The sequence below is a fragment of the Ovis aries genome, chromosome 8 (genome assembly GCF_016772045.2).
Source record: "Ovis aries strain OAR_USU_Benz2616 breed Rambouillet chromosome 8, ARS-UI_Ramb_v3.0, whole genome shotgun sequence".
NCBI classification, from domain to species: Eukaryota; Metazoa; Chordata; class Mammalia; order Artiodactyla; family Bovidae; genus Ovis; species Ovis aries.
Window position 1 is genome coordinate 21,084,562 of NC_056061.1, and position 19,360 is coordinate 21,103,921.

Consider the following 19,360-nt stretch of genomic DNA (forward strand, 5'->3'; position numbering starts at 1 on the left):
GATGATTGAAAGAGAATAAAAGACTGAGCTGCAGCAATGAAAATGGAAATTAAAAGGAATAACATGAAGAGAAGTACATAGATCTTTTCAGTTTTCGAGATCTCATTTTGAACTTTGGCTGGTGTCCTCAGCACACACGTAGTACAGAGCAGGTAACCCAACACTTACCTGGACCACCCACTTGGTAAGGCTGCCTGAACCACTGGACACCACTGTAACCTGGGTCTGCCAGGAAACTGTCACTTTAGAACTTTCCCTACAGAGGGACTAGTAGGGGATTGGAAACAGATTAGTTAAAATCCCTCCCAGCTCCTCCTTTGGGAGCAAGGCATTTCCTGATGAGGGAATATCATCCCAGCCAAACTGGGAACTTCTCCCGGACTGTGGCAGTCTTTGCATTTCCTACCTTAGCCCTGTGCTGAGCACACACTAGCTTTCAATAATAAAAAGTGATAATAATTTAAAATTGCCTACACTTTCCACTTACTTTATGTAATAACTTTATTCTAAAAAGTTATATATCTATAACACAAGTAAATAAATTAACTGTAGGAAATGGGAAAGTAAACTATACTAATCCAAACAAGCTTTGAAGGAGCAAAACTGAAAACAGTACATGCAAATTAGATGAACCATTGGACTGAGACATAATATTGAATGGGATGGGTAAACTGAAAGCTCCATGGATTAGTAATAAGCTCTATGAGAAACAAAAAATTTTGTATGTTTACCTGCTATGCTATGACCTCAAAGCCCAGAACAGTACTCAGTGCACAGGAGACACTCGATGAACATCTGTGGAATGAAGAAATGAACTGTCCCGGTTTAAAAGAAAGAAAGAAATATAATTGGCTTTTTTTTTCCTATTAGGAGTTGATTTGAGTTTGTTTGTTTATGTTTTTGTTTGGTTGTCCCAATTCTAGAGCTAAAGAAAATATCTCTCATGCAGCTGTAACTTTTTAAAAAATGGAGAACACTGCCAAATAGCAGTATTTTAATCCCATCAGGAACAGAGAACAGACTGCAAACTGTTCTTTCTCTCATGACGTAAGCCACGATTCTCTTTGCCCTGTGGTTCTGCAATGCTAGAGAAGCCTGAGATGGAAAACCATGTGTCGATGCCTGACATTTGGTTCTCTCCAGGGAAATAAATTTATTTAACTAGTTTAATATTTCTTGGTGAACTATTAATGACCGGCTGATTCACAGAGATGTTTTTCTCTAGCTCTATGGATATACTCGATGACGTGTAGAAAATTAAAATAATAAAGGAAAAAACAACACATTTGAATAATGGGAGAATTTTCAAGTGGTATATACGTGCAACCATCAAATATTACCTTATGGCAACATAATTTTTCAGGTAGGAATTCATTCTGTTTATCACGCAGCATGTCCTAAGTGTCCAGTCTCTTCTTAAACTCGCCCAGATGCAGTCTATTTTATTATTGAAGATTCACATTAATTTTTTCATTTGTGTAAGATTAAAATTAAGTATCTATTAAGAGCCAGTGTTTGGGCTATACCCATAGAGAGCTCATAGCCTCCTACAGTTCCCTACAAGGGATTTCATGAATTAAAATGCACTTGTGCTTGGGAACTAGTTAAAGAATGTGAAGGGAAAGAAACATCTTTGAAAGGTTATTAACGTGCCAGGGACATTTAGAAGGGTATCCTTAACCATCCTCTCTAAATAGTTTCTACCTCATGTCTGCTTACTTTTTCTCATCCTGGTCTTTTTTTCTTCTTCATATGCTAATCCCCACTAGACATTGTTCACTGCTCTATGTCCAGCTCTGAGGAGTAGCTGGCATAGAGCAGGGTGGTGGTGTTTTTTTATAGCTGTTGCATGAATGAACTTGAAAGGAAGCCATTCTTATTTTACAAATGAGACCAACACTAATGACTTAAATGATTTGCTAATAATTGTGCAACTCTTAAATCACAAATTAGGGGTTTAAACCTTGGTGTGAACACAAAGCTCATGGTACTTTCCATTATCACATCTCTCAACGCATGTTTCTTTACGGAGATATGAATGTTTTCTTTTGTTGAATACATTACATGAAAGATGCAAAGTTACAGAGATATTGCCCTCAAGAGCTGGACACTTCTAGTTAGGAAGGAAAGAAGTATCTGGAGACCCAACTAAAAGTAGCTCAGTGTCTGGGTTCAGAAAAACCTCAGAGACAGAAACAGGGAGGGTGAGCTGGCCTGGGCTCCCTCCAGGGGAGCACTTTAACTCGGATGGGCTCTGTGGTCCCTTGAATCTGAGGAAGTTGCATGTTATGTTAGTCCTCGGTCCTGCTGGCTCTTTGCAATCCCATGAACTGCAGCCCTCCAGGCTCCTCTAACCACGGAATTCTCCAGGCAAGAATACTGGAGTGGGTTCCCATTCCCTTCTCCAGGGGCTCTCCCCCACCCAGGGAACCCACGTCTCCTCATAGCAGGCAGATTCTTTTTCCTCTGAGCCACCAGGGAACATGAGGACATAGAATAAGTATATTTCTTTAGAGTTGACAGTTTTCCTACAAGCCTTTGTTTTCTGAGTTCCTATCTTCATTTAGATGCCAAAGAATAGAGGATTCTCCCCTCTTTTTGAGAGGGAAGGTGGTAGAAATGTAGAAAAGCTCATTTTGAAGAGTGTTTGGAGAGTTTGCGGTCTAAGAAATGAAGAGGTGGACAAAAACTGTAGGAACTGAGGTTGTTTTGTCTGGAAAAGAGAAAAGTATGGGAGTGGAGGGTGAGGTGAAGAGCTAACTTCAAAAAGTCGCCTGACAGGAAAGTCAGGAGTTGGTTGAAAGCCCTCACACTCGATTGGTAAACAACTGAAACGACCTGCACTAGAAGGCCTGACTGTTGGCTTTCCCTGGAAGAGAGGTGAAATTCATTCTCTTAAGCACCGAACAGTGAAATTAAAAAATACATATACATGTGATGGAAACACGTTTCTATTCAACACCAAGAATTGCCTTTAAAAGGCATGGAGCTGTTTCGGGAGGAAAGTCTTCCGCGGCGCTCCAGGGGACCGACAGCCCCAGGGTCAAGACGCCCGATCGGGGGTCGCAGGCTGGGGGCGGGGACCCGGAGCCCAGGGCGCGCACGTCAGACTCCAGCTGCGCATCCGGGCTCCCCTGGGAGCGGCGCGGGGCGGGGCGGCAGGGGTCCCGGGAGCTCCGGCCCTGGCTGGGCTGAGGGCGCCGGACCAGAGCTCAGCAGCATGCTGGCCACGGTCGGGAGCCTCCTGCGCCTCCGCCTAGGGCGCATCCCCTGCTGCGCCCCGGGAGCGCCCCCAGATGTCGAGCGGCGGCCGGTCGCGTCTCTCTGGCCCCGGGGTCACCCCCAGTACTCCAGTGGCAGGAGCCCCGGCTGCTCGGAGCCCCCAGGTTCTGGTGAGCAGGGGCTGGGAACGACCCGGGAGGGACGGGTCCGTGGAGCGCTGAGGCTGGAGGATGGAGGCGCGAGTGCGCCCCGATCACTGGGCCGTCGGTCTGTCTGTCACTCTGTATGTCCCTGTCGCTTTCGCAGCCGAGAAGGTCCATAGGGTCCCCGCTGAGCACAAGCCGTCGCAATTCGACAAGAGAATCCTGCTGTGGACCGGGCGTTTCAAAGCGATGGAGGATATCCCGCCTCGGATTCCGTAAGTGTGCCGGGCCGGGTTGAGGGCCCCCTGGAGGGTCCGCCCCAGGCCTGGAAGGCTCGGGGTCCACCCACTTCCCGACCTGGGCGCACAGAGGTCGGGAGAGGTGTGCAGAGCCACACGGGTTTTCATAGTACTACTTACCACTCTAAAGGAATTACTCACGCGCCCCTAGTGCGGTTAAATGCCAAGCTCCTTCACTGGACTGTGAGAGACAAGCTAAGCTTATGGGGAGACTGCTGAAGTCGGGTGAAAATCCCGAAGTTCAGTGGGTACTTCCACGGTCACTCGGATACCCGCCCCCGGCGAGCTCCGGGGCCGGGAGGCAGTGGAGCCCTTAAGCCAAACAAAAACCAAGGTCCTCGCATACGCCCGGCTGGCTGAGAGGCGGAGGGGCCCTGGCCTGGGCTGGGGAGGGGAGGAGTTGCGGCTCCCTGATCCACCCAAGGAAGGATCATGACTCGCAGGGTGGCCGGAGAGTCTCTGGGAAGAAGCCACATCCATGTGACCTACTCTTCTGGGGCGGGAGATGCCTGGTGTACGCGGTTCTGCAGCCCTCTGAGCGCGGGTTTTCTGGGACTAAGCCAGGGCGCATCTGTGTCTCTGGCCTCCTCATCCCATACCCAAGACACACGTTCGCTTGATAAAACCTACAACACCAGGGTAAATGTAATCTTTTACGAAAACAAAAATAAAGTAAAGGTCACGCGTAAAAAACATTTTTTACAGCTTCAGTTTATGCAAAGCCCAGAAATCTTCCCAGCACTTTACAAGGGAGTGGTTAAAAGGGGAAGGAAGGAAACTAAAGATAAAGCCAATCTACCACTTTTTAAACTGTTCTCAAAAAAGAAGTGAGACTAGAACTATAAAATCGAATAAGTATTTCAGATGTTCAAATATTATTTTATATGATGTGATCAATGCCTGTTAGATGATGGAAACTGGGTCTACACCTTGTTCTGTGCATATTGTGCACACTTTTTATTGATTGTTAATTTATTAGTCATCAACAGCATTTCAAATGGGAAAAATGCGGTGGGAAATGTTCAGTAATGAATTCTCAAGCATTTTTATCCCTTTCTTGGATTAAATGATTTAATGAGGAATGGACATGGAATTTGAACTCTGTTTTCAGCACTTACTCACCATGGAGATCTTTTTTTTAATATTATAAAACAAATTTTGTTTTCCTTGAGATCTATAATTTAGCCCAGAGCAGAAATTAGCCCCAGAAGAGCTTAAAAAGACCATCCTCAGTGTTTTTGGATTTTGGATTTTAGGGCTAAATGAGAGTAATCAAAAATGTAAAGAACCTGCATTGTTGTAAATTAACGCGTGTCTAGAGATTCTAGACCCAATATTATAGCAATATAGCTGTATATGTGAAGAGACCCATTTTACAGAAATAATTCTTCCCCAGGATCACAGTCAAAGAAATATCGTAAAAAAGGAGAAATTCTGTTAAATTAACTTTGAGCAAGGTGCCTAGGAAAAGTATTATAGTTTTGGGTTGGAGACATGAAAGTATTTGAATATTTTTTATTATTTTCTATAATTTTCAAATCATTGCTAGTTAGGAGAGATATGCCTCCTAAGCTAAGTGTTAGATTTACAATGTAAACAGCTTTCACTTTTATGCTTTTAATGGACATATAATTAACAAGTGACCTATAATTTTTGTACCATACACTAATGATATTTAATAATGACTGTACTTTTCCCTTTCTTTTCAGTGTTAAACTAATTTGGTATAGCAGTTCAAAGACAGATGGATGGGTAAAAAAGATCAGATCTTTCAGGTTCCATCTGGAACAAAAATCAACAACAAGTGTAATCTAATAATGTACTAATATTCACCTGTTTGCAACTAATATCTTAAAACTTATATTAATCTGGCTAAAACCTGAGGAAAACAGGCTAGATATTGGTTTTCTGTGTTCTTTCAACTAGTGGAAAGTTAAAGATATATTTTCTAAGAGGAATTGCTTTTTTTTATGTTACTGCATTCTATTCAAATAGCATAGATAAGGAAAAATACTGCTGAATATTTTCTCAGAAATCATTCTTTACTTATATCTATTTATAAGCTGCCACTTCATATTACTGCAGCAATATAAATAATAAATACCTGGTAATTTGAAATTAGTAAGATAATGTACTAGAATGTGTAAGGCTTTCACATTTGCCAGTTGCATTCAGGGAAATTTTTGGAATATTTACGTAAAAAATCATTGTCTATTATGCCAGTCAGGAAATCATATTGCTTTAATGTAATTAATAGAATACACATCTTGGTTTAGGCCAGAAATGATAGATGCTGCAAGAAACAAAGCTCGGGTGAAAGCTTGTTACATAATGATTGGACTCACAATCATTGCCTGCTTTGCAGTGATAGCATCAGCCAAAAGGGTGAGTACCACTTTAAAGTAAAAATAGACTTGTGAATTTTAAGAAGGATTATGAGCTTTGTTCTCATTTGGGGGATTATTGCTAGTTTTCCAATGTAAGAACAGTCTCATCTCAGACAGCTTGACCCATCCTCACATATCAATTGTACTGAAAACAACACTGTTCATGGAAATTGAGTCAACAAATTAACTATCTGGACAGAAGGGACAGAAGCTTGTTTCCATTTAAAAGACAAAGAAAAATGAGAAATTACAGTTTATAACCTGGTTAAAATAGGCAAAGGAAGAACTTTTTTGTATGAAAGTTATCCAAACTACACCCTTCCTTAAATCATGAACTGTTTAGCTATGGCATCAGTTCAGTTCAGTTGCTCAGTCATGTCCGACTCTTTGCGACCCCATGAACTGCAGCACGCCAGGCTTCCCTGTCCATCACCAACTCCTGGAGCTTACACTCATGGCCATCGAGTCGGTGATGCCATCCAATCATCTCACCCTCTGTCATTCCATTCTCCTCCCACCTTCAATCTTTCCCAACATCAGGGTCTTTTCCAATGAGTCAGTCCTTTGCATCAGGTGGCCAAAGTATTGGCATTTCAGCTTCAGCATCAGTTCTTCCAATGAATATTCAGGATTGATCTCCTTTAGGATGGACTGGTTGGATCTCCTTGCAGTCCAAGGGACTCTCAAGAGTCTTCTCCAACACCACAGTTCAAAAGCATCAATTCTTTGGCACTCAGCTTACTTTACAGTCCAACTCTCACATCCATACATGACTACTGGAAAAACCATAGCCTTGAGACTATGTAAAAGATATTGCAATAAACTAGGCAACAGATGGTTATCTCAGACAAGGGTGATATCAGGAGAGATGATGTGGAGTGGTCCAACTGGGATATATTTTTAAACAGAGCCAATAGGATTGCGGGTGTATAATGACTTACATATGAGTAGCTGGGAGGATAATAAAATAGTACCTGAGTGAGAGTGTTTCAGATGCAGTGGTCAGGGAAGCTCACTCTGAGAAGAATGAGAATAAGTCATCAGGGTAAGGCCAAGAGAATGAGGAAAGCCTATAGAGAGTAAAGTGTCTGGTGTATTAAGAAAAACAAAACACACAGAACTAATGTGGCTGAAGTATAAAGGGAAGACAGTTTGAAACATGAAGGGTCCAGGCAGTATTGGAATCCAGTCTGTCATTTAGGAGCTAGAGAATCACCAACTGGATAGGCAGGTTACTAAGTAGGTTAAAAACTAGAGATGACTGAATTTCTTTATTTTTATTAAGTGTTCATCCCAATAAACATTTACTAAAATTTCCATTTGATAAGAATAATTTCAAAGGCTAAGTTATTTGCCAAGCCAACAGAAAGAAACAGGTATGTATAAGGACTTCCCTGATGGTCCAGTGGTTAAGACCATGTTTCCACTGCAGCGGCAAGGCTTCCATCCCTGGTCTGAGAACTAAGATCCCCACATGCCACGTGGCATGGCCAAAATAAAAGAATAGATATATAGATAACATTAGGGCTTCCTAGACGGCACTAGTGATAAAGAACCCGCATGACAGTGCAGGAGACATAAGACACATATAGGAAACAGGAGACACGGGTTCAATCCTTGGGTCGAGATCATCCCCTAGAAGAGGGCATGGTAACCCACTCCAGTATTCTTTCCTGGAGAATCCCAGGGACAGAGCTGCCTGGCAGGCTACAGTCCATAGCATCACAGAGAGTCAAAGATGCTTGGTTGGTTCCAGGCAAACTATTCTGTGTGATGAGGCTACCAAAATCCAGTTCCATCCCTGGCTGTGTTACTAAAACACAGTTCCGAAACAAAGAAGTTATAATTACACTCTAATGGGCTCAGTTGTAGGTGCCACCATGAAGAAGGACACTGATAAACTGGAGTGTGTCCAGAGGAGAGTTCAACACAGAGGAAAGTTGTTAAGAATGGAGAAATTCAGACTAGAGAAAAGATGATTCACAGAGATATCAATATTTGTGGGGCTGCATTTCATGGTAAAAACTAATCAGCAGATGCAAGAATTGGGGAAAAGCAAGAAGCAAAATTAGAGAGTTATTACCTCATAATTTCCCTTCAGAAAATACATATTAGAGATGGCAAGGAAAAGGGCTCATATACAGGACACAGGCAAACTAGACTCCGTGGTCATCACTTCAAAATTTTGCACTTCTACTTCATGATTCTATGCACAGACCTACTGGAATGTGAAGTCAGGTGGGCCTTAGAAAGCATCACTATGAACAAAGCTAGTGGAGGTGATGAAATTCCAGTTGAGCTATTTCAAATCCTGAAAGATGATGCTGGGAAAGTGCTGCACTCAATATGTTAGCAAATTTGGAAAACTCAGCAGTGGCCACGAGACTGGAAAGGGTCAGTTTTCATTCCAATCCCAAAGAAAGGCAACGCCAAAGATGCTCACAGTACATACAATTGCACTCATCTCACACACTAGTAAAGTGATGCTCAAAATTATCCAAGCCAGGCTTCAGCAATATGTGAACTGTGAACTTCAGATGTTCAGGTTGGTTCTCGAAAAGGCAGAGGAACCAGAGATCAAATTGCCAACATCTGCTGGATCATGGAAAAACCAAGAGAGTGGCAGAAAAACATCTATTTCTGCTTTATGACTATAAAGAAGCCTTTGACTGTGTGGATCACAATAAACTGTGGAAAATTCTGAAAGAGATGGGAATACCAGACCACCTCTTGAGAAACCTATATGCAGGTCAGGAAGCAACAGTTAGAACTGGACATGGAACAACCGACTGGTTCCAAATGGGAAAAGGAGTATATTAGGGCTGCATATTGTCACCCTGCTTATTTAACTTACATGCAGAGTACATCAGGAGAAAGCTGGGCTGGAGGAAGCAAAAGCTGGAATCAAGATTGCCGGGAGAAATATCAAGAAACTTAGATATGCAGATGACACCACCCTTATGGCAGAAAGTGAAGAACTAAAGAGCCTCTTGATGCAAGTGAAAGAAGAGAGTGAAAAAGTTGGCTTAAAGCTCAACATTCAGAAAACTAAGATCATGGCATCCGGTCCCATCACTTCATGGCAAATAGATGGGGAATCAGTGGAAACAGTGGCTGACTTTATTTTTCTGGGCTCCAAAATCACTGTGGATGGTGATTGCAGCCATAAAATTAAAAGATGCTTACTCCTTGAAAGAAAAGTTATGACCAAACTAGATAGCATATTAAAAAGCAGAGACATTACTTTGTCAACAAAGGTCATTCTGGTCAGTTCAGTTCAGTTGCTCAGTTGTGTCTGACTCTTTGCGACCCCATGAACCGCAGCACGCCAGGCCTCCCTGTCCATCACCAACTCCTGGAGTCCACCCACGCCCGTGAGTCGGTGGTGCCATCCAACCATCTCATCCTCTGTCGTCCCCTTCTCCTCCTGCCCTCAATCTTTCCCAGCATCAGGATCTTTTCAAATAAGTCAGCTCTTCTCATCAAGTGGCCAAAGTATTGAAGTTTCAGCTTTAGCATCAGTCCTTCCAATGAACACCCAGGGCTGATCTCCTTTAGAATGGACTGGTTGGATCTCCTTGCAGTCCAAGGAACTCTCAAGTCTTCTCCAGCACCACAGTTCAAAAGCATCAATTCTTCAGTGCTCAGCTGTCTTCACAGTCCAACTCTCACATCCATACATGACCACTGGAAAAACCATAGCCTTGACTAGACAGACCTTTGTTGCAAAGTAATGTCTCTGCTTTTTAAAAATATGCTGTCTAGGTGGGTCATAACTTTCCTTCCAAGGAGTAAGCGTCTTTTAATTTCATGGCTGCAATCACCATCCACAGTGATTTTGGAGCCCAGAAAAATAAAGTCAGCCACTGTTTCCACTGATTCTTCATCTATTTGCCATGAAGTGATGGGACCAGATGTCATGGATCTTAGTTTTCTGAATGTTGAGCTTTAAGCCAACTTTTTCACTCTCCTGTTTCACTTTCATCAAGAGGCTCTTATAGTTCCTCTTCACTTTCTGCCATAAGGGTGGTGTCATCTGCATATCTGAGGTTATTGATATTTCTCCTGGCAATCTTGATTCTAGCTTGTGCTTCTTCCAGCCCAGCATTTCTCATGATGTACTCTGCATATAAGTTAAATAAGCAGGGTGACAATATGCAGCCCTGACGTACTCCTTTTCCTATTTGGAACCAGTCGGTTGTTCCATGTCCAGTTCTAACTGTTGCTTCCTGACCTGCATATAGGTTTCTCAAGAGGTGGTCTGGTATTCCCATCTCTTTCAGAATTTTCCAGTTTATTGGGATCCACACAGTCAAAGGCTTTGGCATAGTCAATAAAGCAGAAATAGATGTTTTTCTGGAACTCTCTTGCTTTGTCGATGATCCAGTGGATGTTGGCAATTTGATCTTTGGTTCCTGTGCTTTCTCGAAAACCAACTTGAACTTCTGGAAGTTCACAGTTCACGTATTGCTAAAGCCTGGCTTGGAGAATTTTGAGCATCACTTTACTAGTGTGTGAGACGAGTGCAGTTGTATGGTAGTGTGAGCAACTTTGGTGTTGCCTTTCTTTGGGATTGGAATCAAAACTGACCTTTTCCGGTCCTGTGGCCACTGCTGAGTTTTCAAAATTTGCTAACATATTGAGTGCAGCACTTTCACAGCATCATCTTTCAGGATTTGAAACAGCTCAACTGGAATTCCATCACCTCCACTAACTTTGTTCGTAGTGCTGCTTTCTAAGGCCCACTTGACTTCACATTCCAGGATGTCTGGCTCTAGGTAAGTGATCACACCATCATGATTATCTGGGTTGTGAAGACCTTTTTTGTACAGTTCTTCTGTGTATTCTTGCCACCTCTTCTTAATATCTTCTGCTTCTGTTAGGTCCCTGCCATTTCTGTCCTTTATTGAGCCCATCTTTGCATGAAATGTTCCCTTGGTATCTCTAATTTTCTTGAAGAGACCTCTAGTCTTTCCCATTATATTGTTTTCTTCTATTTCTTTGCATTGATCACTGAGGAAGGCTTTCTTATCTCTCCTTGCTATGCTTTGGAACTCTGCATTCAAATGGGTATATCTTTCCTTTTCTCCTTTGCTTTTCACTTCCCTTCTTTTCACAGCTATTTGTAAAGCCTCCTCAGACAGCCATTTTGCTTTTTTGCATTTCTTTTCCATGGGGATGGTCTTGATTCCTGTTTCCTGTACAATGTCATGAACATCCATCCATAGTTCATCAGGCACTCTATCAGATCTAGTCCCTTAAATCTGTTTCTTACTTTCACTGTATAGTCATAAGGGATTTGATTTAGGTCATACCTGAATGGTCTAGTGGTTTTCGCCACTTGCTTCAGTTTCAATCTGAATTTGGCAATAAGGAGTTCATGATCTGAGCCACAGTCAGTTCCCAGTCTTGTTTTTGCTGACTGTATAGAGCTTCTCCATCTTTGGCTGCAAAGAATATAATCCGTCTGATTTCGGTGTTGACCATCTGGTGATGTCCATGTGTAGAGTCTTCTCTTGTGTTGTTGGAAGAGGGTGTTTGCTATGACCAGTGCGTTCTCTTGGCAGAACTCTATTAGCCTTTGCCTTGCTTCATTCTGTACTCCAAGGCCAAACTTGCCTATTACTCCAGGTGTTTCTTGACTTCGTACTTTTGCATTCTAGTCCCCTATAATGAAAAGGACATCTTTTTTGGGGTTTTAGTTCTAGAAGGTCTTGTAAGTCTTCTTAGAACTGTTCAGCTTCTTCAGCGTTATTGGTCGGGGCATAGACTTGGATTACTGTGATATTTAATGATTTTCCTTGGAAATGAACAAAGATCATTCTGTCGTTTTTGAGATTGCATCCAAGTACTGCATTTTGGACTCTTTTGTTGACCATGATGGCTACTCCATTTCTTCTAAGGGATTCCTAAGCTATGGTTTTTCCAGTAGTCACGTATGGATGTGAGTTGGACTATAAAGAAAGCTGAGCTCCAAAGAATTGATGCTTTTGAACTGTGGTGTTGGAGAGGACTCTTGAGAGTCTCCTGGACTGCAAGGAGATTCAACCAGTCCATCCTAAAGGAGATCAGTCCTGGGTGTTCATTGGAAGGTCTGATGTTGAAGCTGAAACTCCAATACTTTGGACACCTGATGCGAAGAGCTGACTCATTTGAAAAGACCCTGATGCCTGGAAAGATTGAGGGCAGGAGGAGGATGACATCACCAACTCAATGGTTTGAGTTGGGTAGGCTCTCTGAGTTGGTGATGGACAGGGAGACCTGGCATGCTGCGGTTCATGGGTTGCAAAGAGTCAGACACAACTGAGCAACTGAACTGAACTGTATCCATCTTCTTTCTCTCCAATCACCTGTCACTTTGAATAATTAATATGTTACCTTATCTAAGATGCTGTCAGATAGAGATGGAGAAATGGTTAGCAATTTGAGATGTGTTCGGAAAGGTAAAAAGGATAGACCTTTATGGTAAGTTCAGTGTGGCAAGAGAAAACAAAATGGAAGAATGACATCAAAAAAGCCTGGATTTCTGCCTTTAGAATGTAAGATGGATGGTGTTGCCATTCCCCCATGTGTACAGCTGGGGAAAGAACTGGTAGGCCTGACAGACAAAATATATCAAGTCCTCTATTTTGGATATGTTAAGTGTGAAATGCATAACAGACTTCCATCAATATCTATTAGATTTTTTTTTTTTTCCTGCAAAGTACTTTGTATGTTCTTCAGTCTGAGGGACCTATAGCTTTGCTCACTTCTGAAAAAGTGTAAGCTGTTATTACTTCAAATATGACCTCTCCCCTCATTCTAGTAACTCACCTGGTGGAAATATATGTTGGAATTTCTAATTTATTATCCATGTCTCTTAACTTCTCTATTTTTTTTGTACTTATATCTCTGTGCTGCATTTAGATTATTTCCTCTGATCCGTTTTGTAGCTAGAGTTCTTTCCTCCTGATCACAATGCTAATTATCTTCTCTTTTTACAAGTAATTTTTTCTCCCCCAGGTAAATGCTAAGTGTTCTTGCCAGTTATCAGGCTGGTAAGAGCTTTAGTCATTTCACAGGAATACCTCAGCTCCATGCCCATGATCTAAATCCTGAACTTGCCTATTGGTATAGCGATTCAACTTCTAGCCCACAGCTGTTAAAGCCATTATTTCCCCCTAATAAAGCCATTTCCGTCTATCCTGGCTTTTGTCCTTCTCATTCCCCATCAACTTATGCCTTTTGCATTCTTTTCGTAAAAGGTACCTGAGGATTTCCCTTTCTTGATTTTGAGTTTAACTATTTGAAAGTGATTTATTTTTTGTCCAACAACTATATCTTTGCGTGCCAAGAGGAGGTGGGGGCAGATTTCTGATACAGCGGTACTGTTGTCTAGAAGTCTAATAACTTAGGCAGATTTTTTCTGTATCAAAGGATCGTTTTTCTTAAATGCTACATGTGATTGATGCTTTGTTATTTTTCTTCTTTCATGGAGTCTGCTATGTATCTCTAAAATACAAATTTTTCCAGAGCGTCAAAATGCTTTGCCTTTTGCTTCTGCAGGCTGCAGAACGACATGAATCTTTAACAAGTTGGAACCTGGCAAAGAAGGCAAAATGGCGTGAAGAAGCGGCACTGGCTGCACAGGCCAAGGCTAAATGATATTCTAACTGACAAAGTGTTCATCGGAATATCATCACTATTACCAGCAACAATAAATGATAGGTAAAAGAGAATATTTAACAAAGTACTTGTCAAGGCTTTATTTTGGTAACAAGAATAGCAAAATCTTTTTTTATTTCTACTTTTAGTAAATTTTTGCTGAAGTATAACATACATTTAGAAAGTGCACAAAAGTGTACAGTTTGATAGAATTTTAGTGAACACTCCTGTATAACTGTTCAGGTCAAGACGTAAAACATCTCCTTTCTGCCTTATTTCTGCCCTCAGTCATTACCACACAGATAAAAAAAGATGTTGTTTTATCACCGTAGACTAGTTTTGCCTGTTTTAACTTTATATACACAGAATTATATAATATATACTTGTGTAAATTCTTATACTCAGTATTATACTGTGAGATTCATCAACAGACTGTGAGTAGCAGGAAGTCATTCATTTTCATTGTTATAGTATTCCATTGTATGAATATGCCAGTTTATCTGGTTATTTGGTCCAGTTTTTAGCCACTAGAGATAATGCTAAAATGAGCATCCTGGGGACTTCCTTGGCGGTGCAGTGGTTGAGACTCTGCACTTCCACTGCAAGGGGCACAGGATTCATCCCTGGTTGGGAAACTAAGATCCCACATGCCTCGGGAACAAAAGTAAAACAAACTTCCCCTACCACACATCACGATGTAGTCACAAAACAGAATAGTGAACAGCAAAGAGAATGAACAAACCACACATACATGCATCAACATGAATCTCAAAAAATGTTAACATTGAGCCAAAACCCCAAACTCCCAGATATAGAAAATATATGTAAACTTCCAGTTTACACATTTAGAAAACAGATAAGTGAGGCTATATTTCTTAGGGATATATACACACGAGATGAAACAATGAAGAAAAGCACAAGGATTATTAATAAAATCCAGAGTAATAGTTACAAGGGACTGATAATAATTAAATTGGATGGTGAATACACAGGAGTTTTATTATTCAACTGTCTTCTTACACATTATTCTCTTTGTGTATTTTATAATAAAACAATTTAGAAGGTGGAATGCTCAGAAAATAATGATTCAAGTTAAACCCCTAAAATTTTGCCATACTTTTTTAAACAGTTTAAAAAAACAACCATGACTGAAAGGGAACAAGAGGGATCCCTCAAAAGTAAAGCTGTCTGAAGTTTAGAACTCCCAATTTTTAAATAACAGGTACTTTTGAGCATTACACATTAAATTCCCCAAATTGCCTACTGCTTCCAAATTTAAATGTTTATGCAAAAGCTAGGTGGGCTGCCGTCTATGGGGTCGCACAGAGTCAGACACGACCGAAGTGACTTAGCAGTGGCAGCAGTGAGCATTTTAAGCTTTTTACTTGGTGGGGTTGCTCCCAATCAACATTTTAGTTCTGGTGGTGCTGTACAGCAATGCTTGCAAGTGCAACTATTTGAAAATTTTATTTCATAAGAATGGAAAATTGAAATGTTAAAGTGACTAATAATGACATGATGTATGTGTCTCTTAAAATTGCAGACGGCTTTATTGAGAGCAAGAAACCCTAAAAATAACTGACATAACTACTTTTACTACTCTATGATTAACAAAGTTTCAAATACTGAAGGAAATGAGGCCAGATGAAGCAAAAACAAAAAAAAACGGTAGTAGAATAAGAAAATAAAAACACTAAACTAGGGGCGGAGGCTAAGCTTGGCTACTGTGTGATTTTGTGTTTCAGAGCACACTAAGAAAGTTTAAATCAGATATTCCCTTCTATTTCCATATATTAGGTTTAAAACTCTAAGACTTAAATAAATGCAGTGCATTGCATTAAAATAATAGAAAAGGAAAAATAATCTCAGCTGAAACATGTGAATGTCTCATTAATTGCCAAGGCATGAGATACAAACATAAATTAGATACATCCTCCATTATAGTTGAATATATAAGTTCTAAAATAAACGCAACATACTACTTTATCAGATAGTCCTACTAACAAAATCTTACTGGTTTTAGAAAGGGGATGGAATTTTACTCAAGGGCATCTATTTTTGCTCCGTTAGGAATACACAATCCTAAGTGAGAACAAATGAAACAGACACGCTTATATAAATGCAATTGTAAAATAGCATTTTATTGTTTTTAATATAGTGCTGTAACATTTCATAATATTGCATATTACTCAAATGTTGATTTTTTCTTTTAGTCAAGAACATCTTCCCCATCCCACTTCCCAATCAGAACTTAAAGACACATTATCCTTCTAGAGCTCTATCATATGGGCTCCTAATATGTTACATTCTGTGAAACAGTAATGCTATGAACTAAAATGAATAAAGGTTAACAATTACTTTGATTTCACAGTTTCACAAAGCAGCTGAATTTAGAACAGCAACAAAAATCCACTAAGACTTTGTATTGTAATTACTTTTTCCATAATGCTCCTTCTTAAGAGAAGAAAAAATATGAAGGCAAAGGTACTGTTTTGTCCAACAAAAGTCCTTTATCAACAAATCAATCTTTATCTGCATATAGGTTTTACAGTTACCGAATGATATGCTGTTTCTGTGCCAGCAGATTTTACTACACTTTTTTTGTTTTTATTTTTTGCTTTCCTGTTCTAGTGCTACCAATAAGTGAACAAAATGACACTAAAAATTAAGTTAGAAACAGTTTTCAAAATAAAACTGATAGTAAAAACACCCGGGTCATTGAGTCAAGTACTTACAAATATAAAACAAGTAAGCATAATTGCATAGATTAGCTAGGAAAAATTCAAATTCAGACAAAACTAAAACACCAAATTTAATTAAACGTAAAGGACTCTTTCAAGTATTTTTTTTTATTTCTGCATTAATGTTGCATGCATTGCCCTTTAGAACATGTTTTCTTTTCTTTTTTTTGGCACAGTTTCTCTCGGATTTAAATATAATAAAGCTTAGGAAAGCAAGTTGAAAAAAGAAAAAAATTTCCCACAAGGGCCAGGGAAGATTAAGGAAAATACATTTTGGAGCATTTAAAATAGCACATTTGAAAAGAGTAGTCATATTAAGAAAAAATTTAGAAACAAGTATTTGCTAGTATTGGTTCAATAAAGTTATTACCATACCAATAGCGGGTCCATATTGCCCCTTGCACTTAAATCTAATCAAATCAATTATCCTAGTAACAGATCCAATGAATTAAATATAATTTTTGTATATAAATGCCTAAAATATGGTCAAATTCTATACTTAGAGGTATAATGCTTGCTTTACTGGGAAAAATTTAAAATTAAAGGCCATTCTATTATTTCCATTATTTTTCCTTCTGTAAGAACTATTTTGTTTGAAAGATGTGGCTTAGAGATTTATTAATCTAAATCTCCTAAACTGACTACAGGGTCCTCAAAATAAAAGCAGGCACAGCTGGTTAGTTTATGAATTATGCTGCATTATCAAGTTCAATTGATTAGAAAGAGTGGAATACCCTGTCACCTGATACTTATACTATCAGCATCACAAAAAAGTGTTGATCTGATAAATTCACCATCAGTTTGGTAATCTTTAATATAACTACCCTGTTCTTTTGAATATACACATACTGAACTTCATACCTTCTACTACAATAAAAAGGGCACAGATACAATACTCTACTTAACAATATAAAAGAGGTTTGGCAGATGCAGTCAGCATTATGGACACCATTTAAACCTGTAGTCTATAGCCTGTAGGTTTTAAGTGTCTTGCCAAAAGCTTAGTTTCATGATATATAATTTTACAAAGTGTCATACTATTTAAAAGTACTTCTGTATACATTTTCTTCTTGTTAACATGCCTCTGATTTCCAGCAGAAACATTATAAATGATACCATAAATGAAATCTTTCTTTACAGAATAGACTATGAGTCATATCAAAAATGCTTTTAGTTTCTATCTTAAAACAGCAATAAACTAATTTTTAAATAAGTATTTTAGATATATAACTGGAAATGTAAATAGCCTGTATATAACTATAAACGAAAAGACTGAGCTCAACAGTACCATATCTGCTTAGAAAACTACCAAGTATAGTACCGTGAAAAAAAACACATATGACACATGCATATATATGGATCTATAAATAAATATATATATATAATTTTCTATTGAAACTTTTTTAAGTTTCACAATATGAAGAGGTTTTTGCTGTTAATACATAAACACTTACATTATATTAACCAATCTGATACAAATGTAATCTAATACAGTGGTACATTGATAAGCAGCAGTATGACCCTTTGAGTATTACCAAAGGGGAAAAAAATCCTAATATAGGTTTCAACCAATTAAAGAAGCCTTCATAATTTTCATTAGTATCATCCTTTTGTGTCCAAACAGTAAGTACATTTAATAAAATTTAATACATAACAAGGTGATTTCTTCAGGACAATTTTGCCATTCAAGTACCTAAGTTCATTATTACACAGAAAGTGAAACTTCTCAATTACTGCTCTGAAAAATCAGAGAAAGGAATACAGTATTATTTTTGCTATGCAGCACTACTTTAGATTCATAATGGCATCTCTATCATGATGCTCTCTAAAATGAGCAGTGAAAAAATAAAAAAGCACTATTTCAAAAATGTTAGCATATTTGGTCAAAATATAAAATATAGCATTTATATGTTAAAAACACAAATATTTAAATGTTGTGTAATTATTTTAATGTGTTCAATATGAAGAACAGCTTCTCTCTTCACAATTGCTACATTTTAATTATCAGTACAATATTTTTCCTATATTTTATAAGTAACTTTTACAGGTTTTGTCCAACCTTTTTTTTTTTTTGCAAAGTATAACCTAGAGCACAGTGATTTATAATTTCTGGTAACACCTATCTTTACATTCTAATTTAGCCTTTTCTCTATTTCACGCTTCTGAAGCTTTTTTGTTTTGTTTTTGCTTTGAGAGGTAGATTTAGTAGAGAACGGGAATGTCCAACACTGCCAAAATGCAATTATCAACAGCTGTACTGTTAATGTGCAGTTTCCAAGAGCGCTAGAAAAATTCAGAACCATTATTGTCATACTTTACCAAAATTCTCCTTCTCAGGCTTAAATTATTAAATAATGTATTTAACTGTTCTCAGATAGACACAAAAAAAGATAAAACAATGAAAGATATATATACAGGCAGGCCAACATAACAACAAAACTATAATAAAAGGTTGCATATGAATGGAAACTTTTGTTTTGCTTTCTAAAAGTGCATCTTCTTTGTTTTTTTGTTCTACACAAAAACACATCAAATATTCCTACTGACAATGCAAGAAAGGGGAGATATGTAAAGCTACCCTTCTTAGCCATTAATTTACCTCCTACCAAGTTAAAGTTGGAACCCTTCCATTGGTGCTTCCTGCTGCTGAAATACAAACTGTTGCTGATTTTCATCCACTTGAGGTACAATACTGGGGTCATCATCTTCTACACCAAAGTAATGTTCAATCAGATCAAAAGCCTTTTGGTAAATTTCCTGATTTTCATGGCTTTGCAGAAATTCAATTTTATCTAGACCTATTATATAAAGCATATATATAAAATCAAAGTTATTACTCAGATTTCAACATATATTTAAATCAAAATAATGAATCAATAGATCACCAGTCCACTGTCAATGGAACTGTTATTTTTAATCTAATT

General features: G+C 39.0%; 2 protein-coding genes across 3 annotated transcripts in view; one reads left to right on the forward strand and one right to left on the reverse strand.

Annotated features, from left to right (window-relative positions):
• The first annotated feature begins 3,072 nt into the window (after positions 1 to 3,072).
• On the forward strand, positions 3,073 to 13,780 carry FAM162B (family with sequence similarity 162 member B). 2 transcript variants are annotated; one of them, XM_060419472.1, is made up of 5 exons: positions 3,073 to 3,392; positions 3,529 to 3,640; positions 5,941 to 6,049; positions 10,725 to 10,829; positions 13,597 to 13,780. In XM_060419472.1, the coding sequence occupies exons 1-4, from the start codon at positions 3,221 to 3,223 to the stop codon at positions 10,788 to 10,790; spliced, it is 459 nt and encodes a 152-aa protein (XP_060275455.1). In that variant the 5' UTR covers positions 3,073 to 3,220; the 3' UTR covers positions 10,791 to 10,829; positions 13,597 to 13,780. The 2 variants fall into 2 exon arrangements, with proteins under 2 accessions (XP_060275455.1, XP_004011224.3); XM_004011175.6 differs by lacking the exon at positions 10,725 to 10,829.
• A 2,031-nt stretch (positions 13,781 to 15,811) lies between these two features.
• Positions 15,812 to 19,360, reverse strand: part of KPNA5 (karyopherin subunit alpha 5) — a 50,352-nt gene continuing 46,803 nt past the window's right edge. Inside the window, exon 14 of the mRNA XM_004011176.5 lies at positions 15,812 to 19,234. Coding sequence (XP_004011225.2) covers positions 19,047 to 19,234 — 188 coding nt within the window. The 3' untranslated portion in view covers positions 15,812 to 19,046. The remainder of the gene's footprint in view (positions 19,235 to 19,360) is intronic.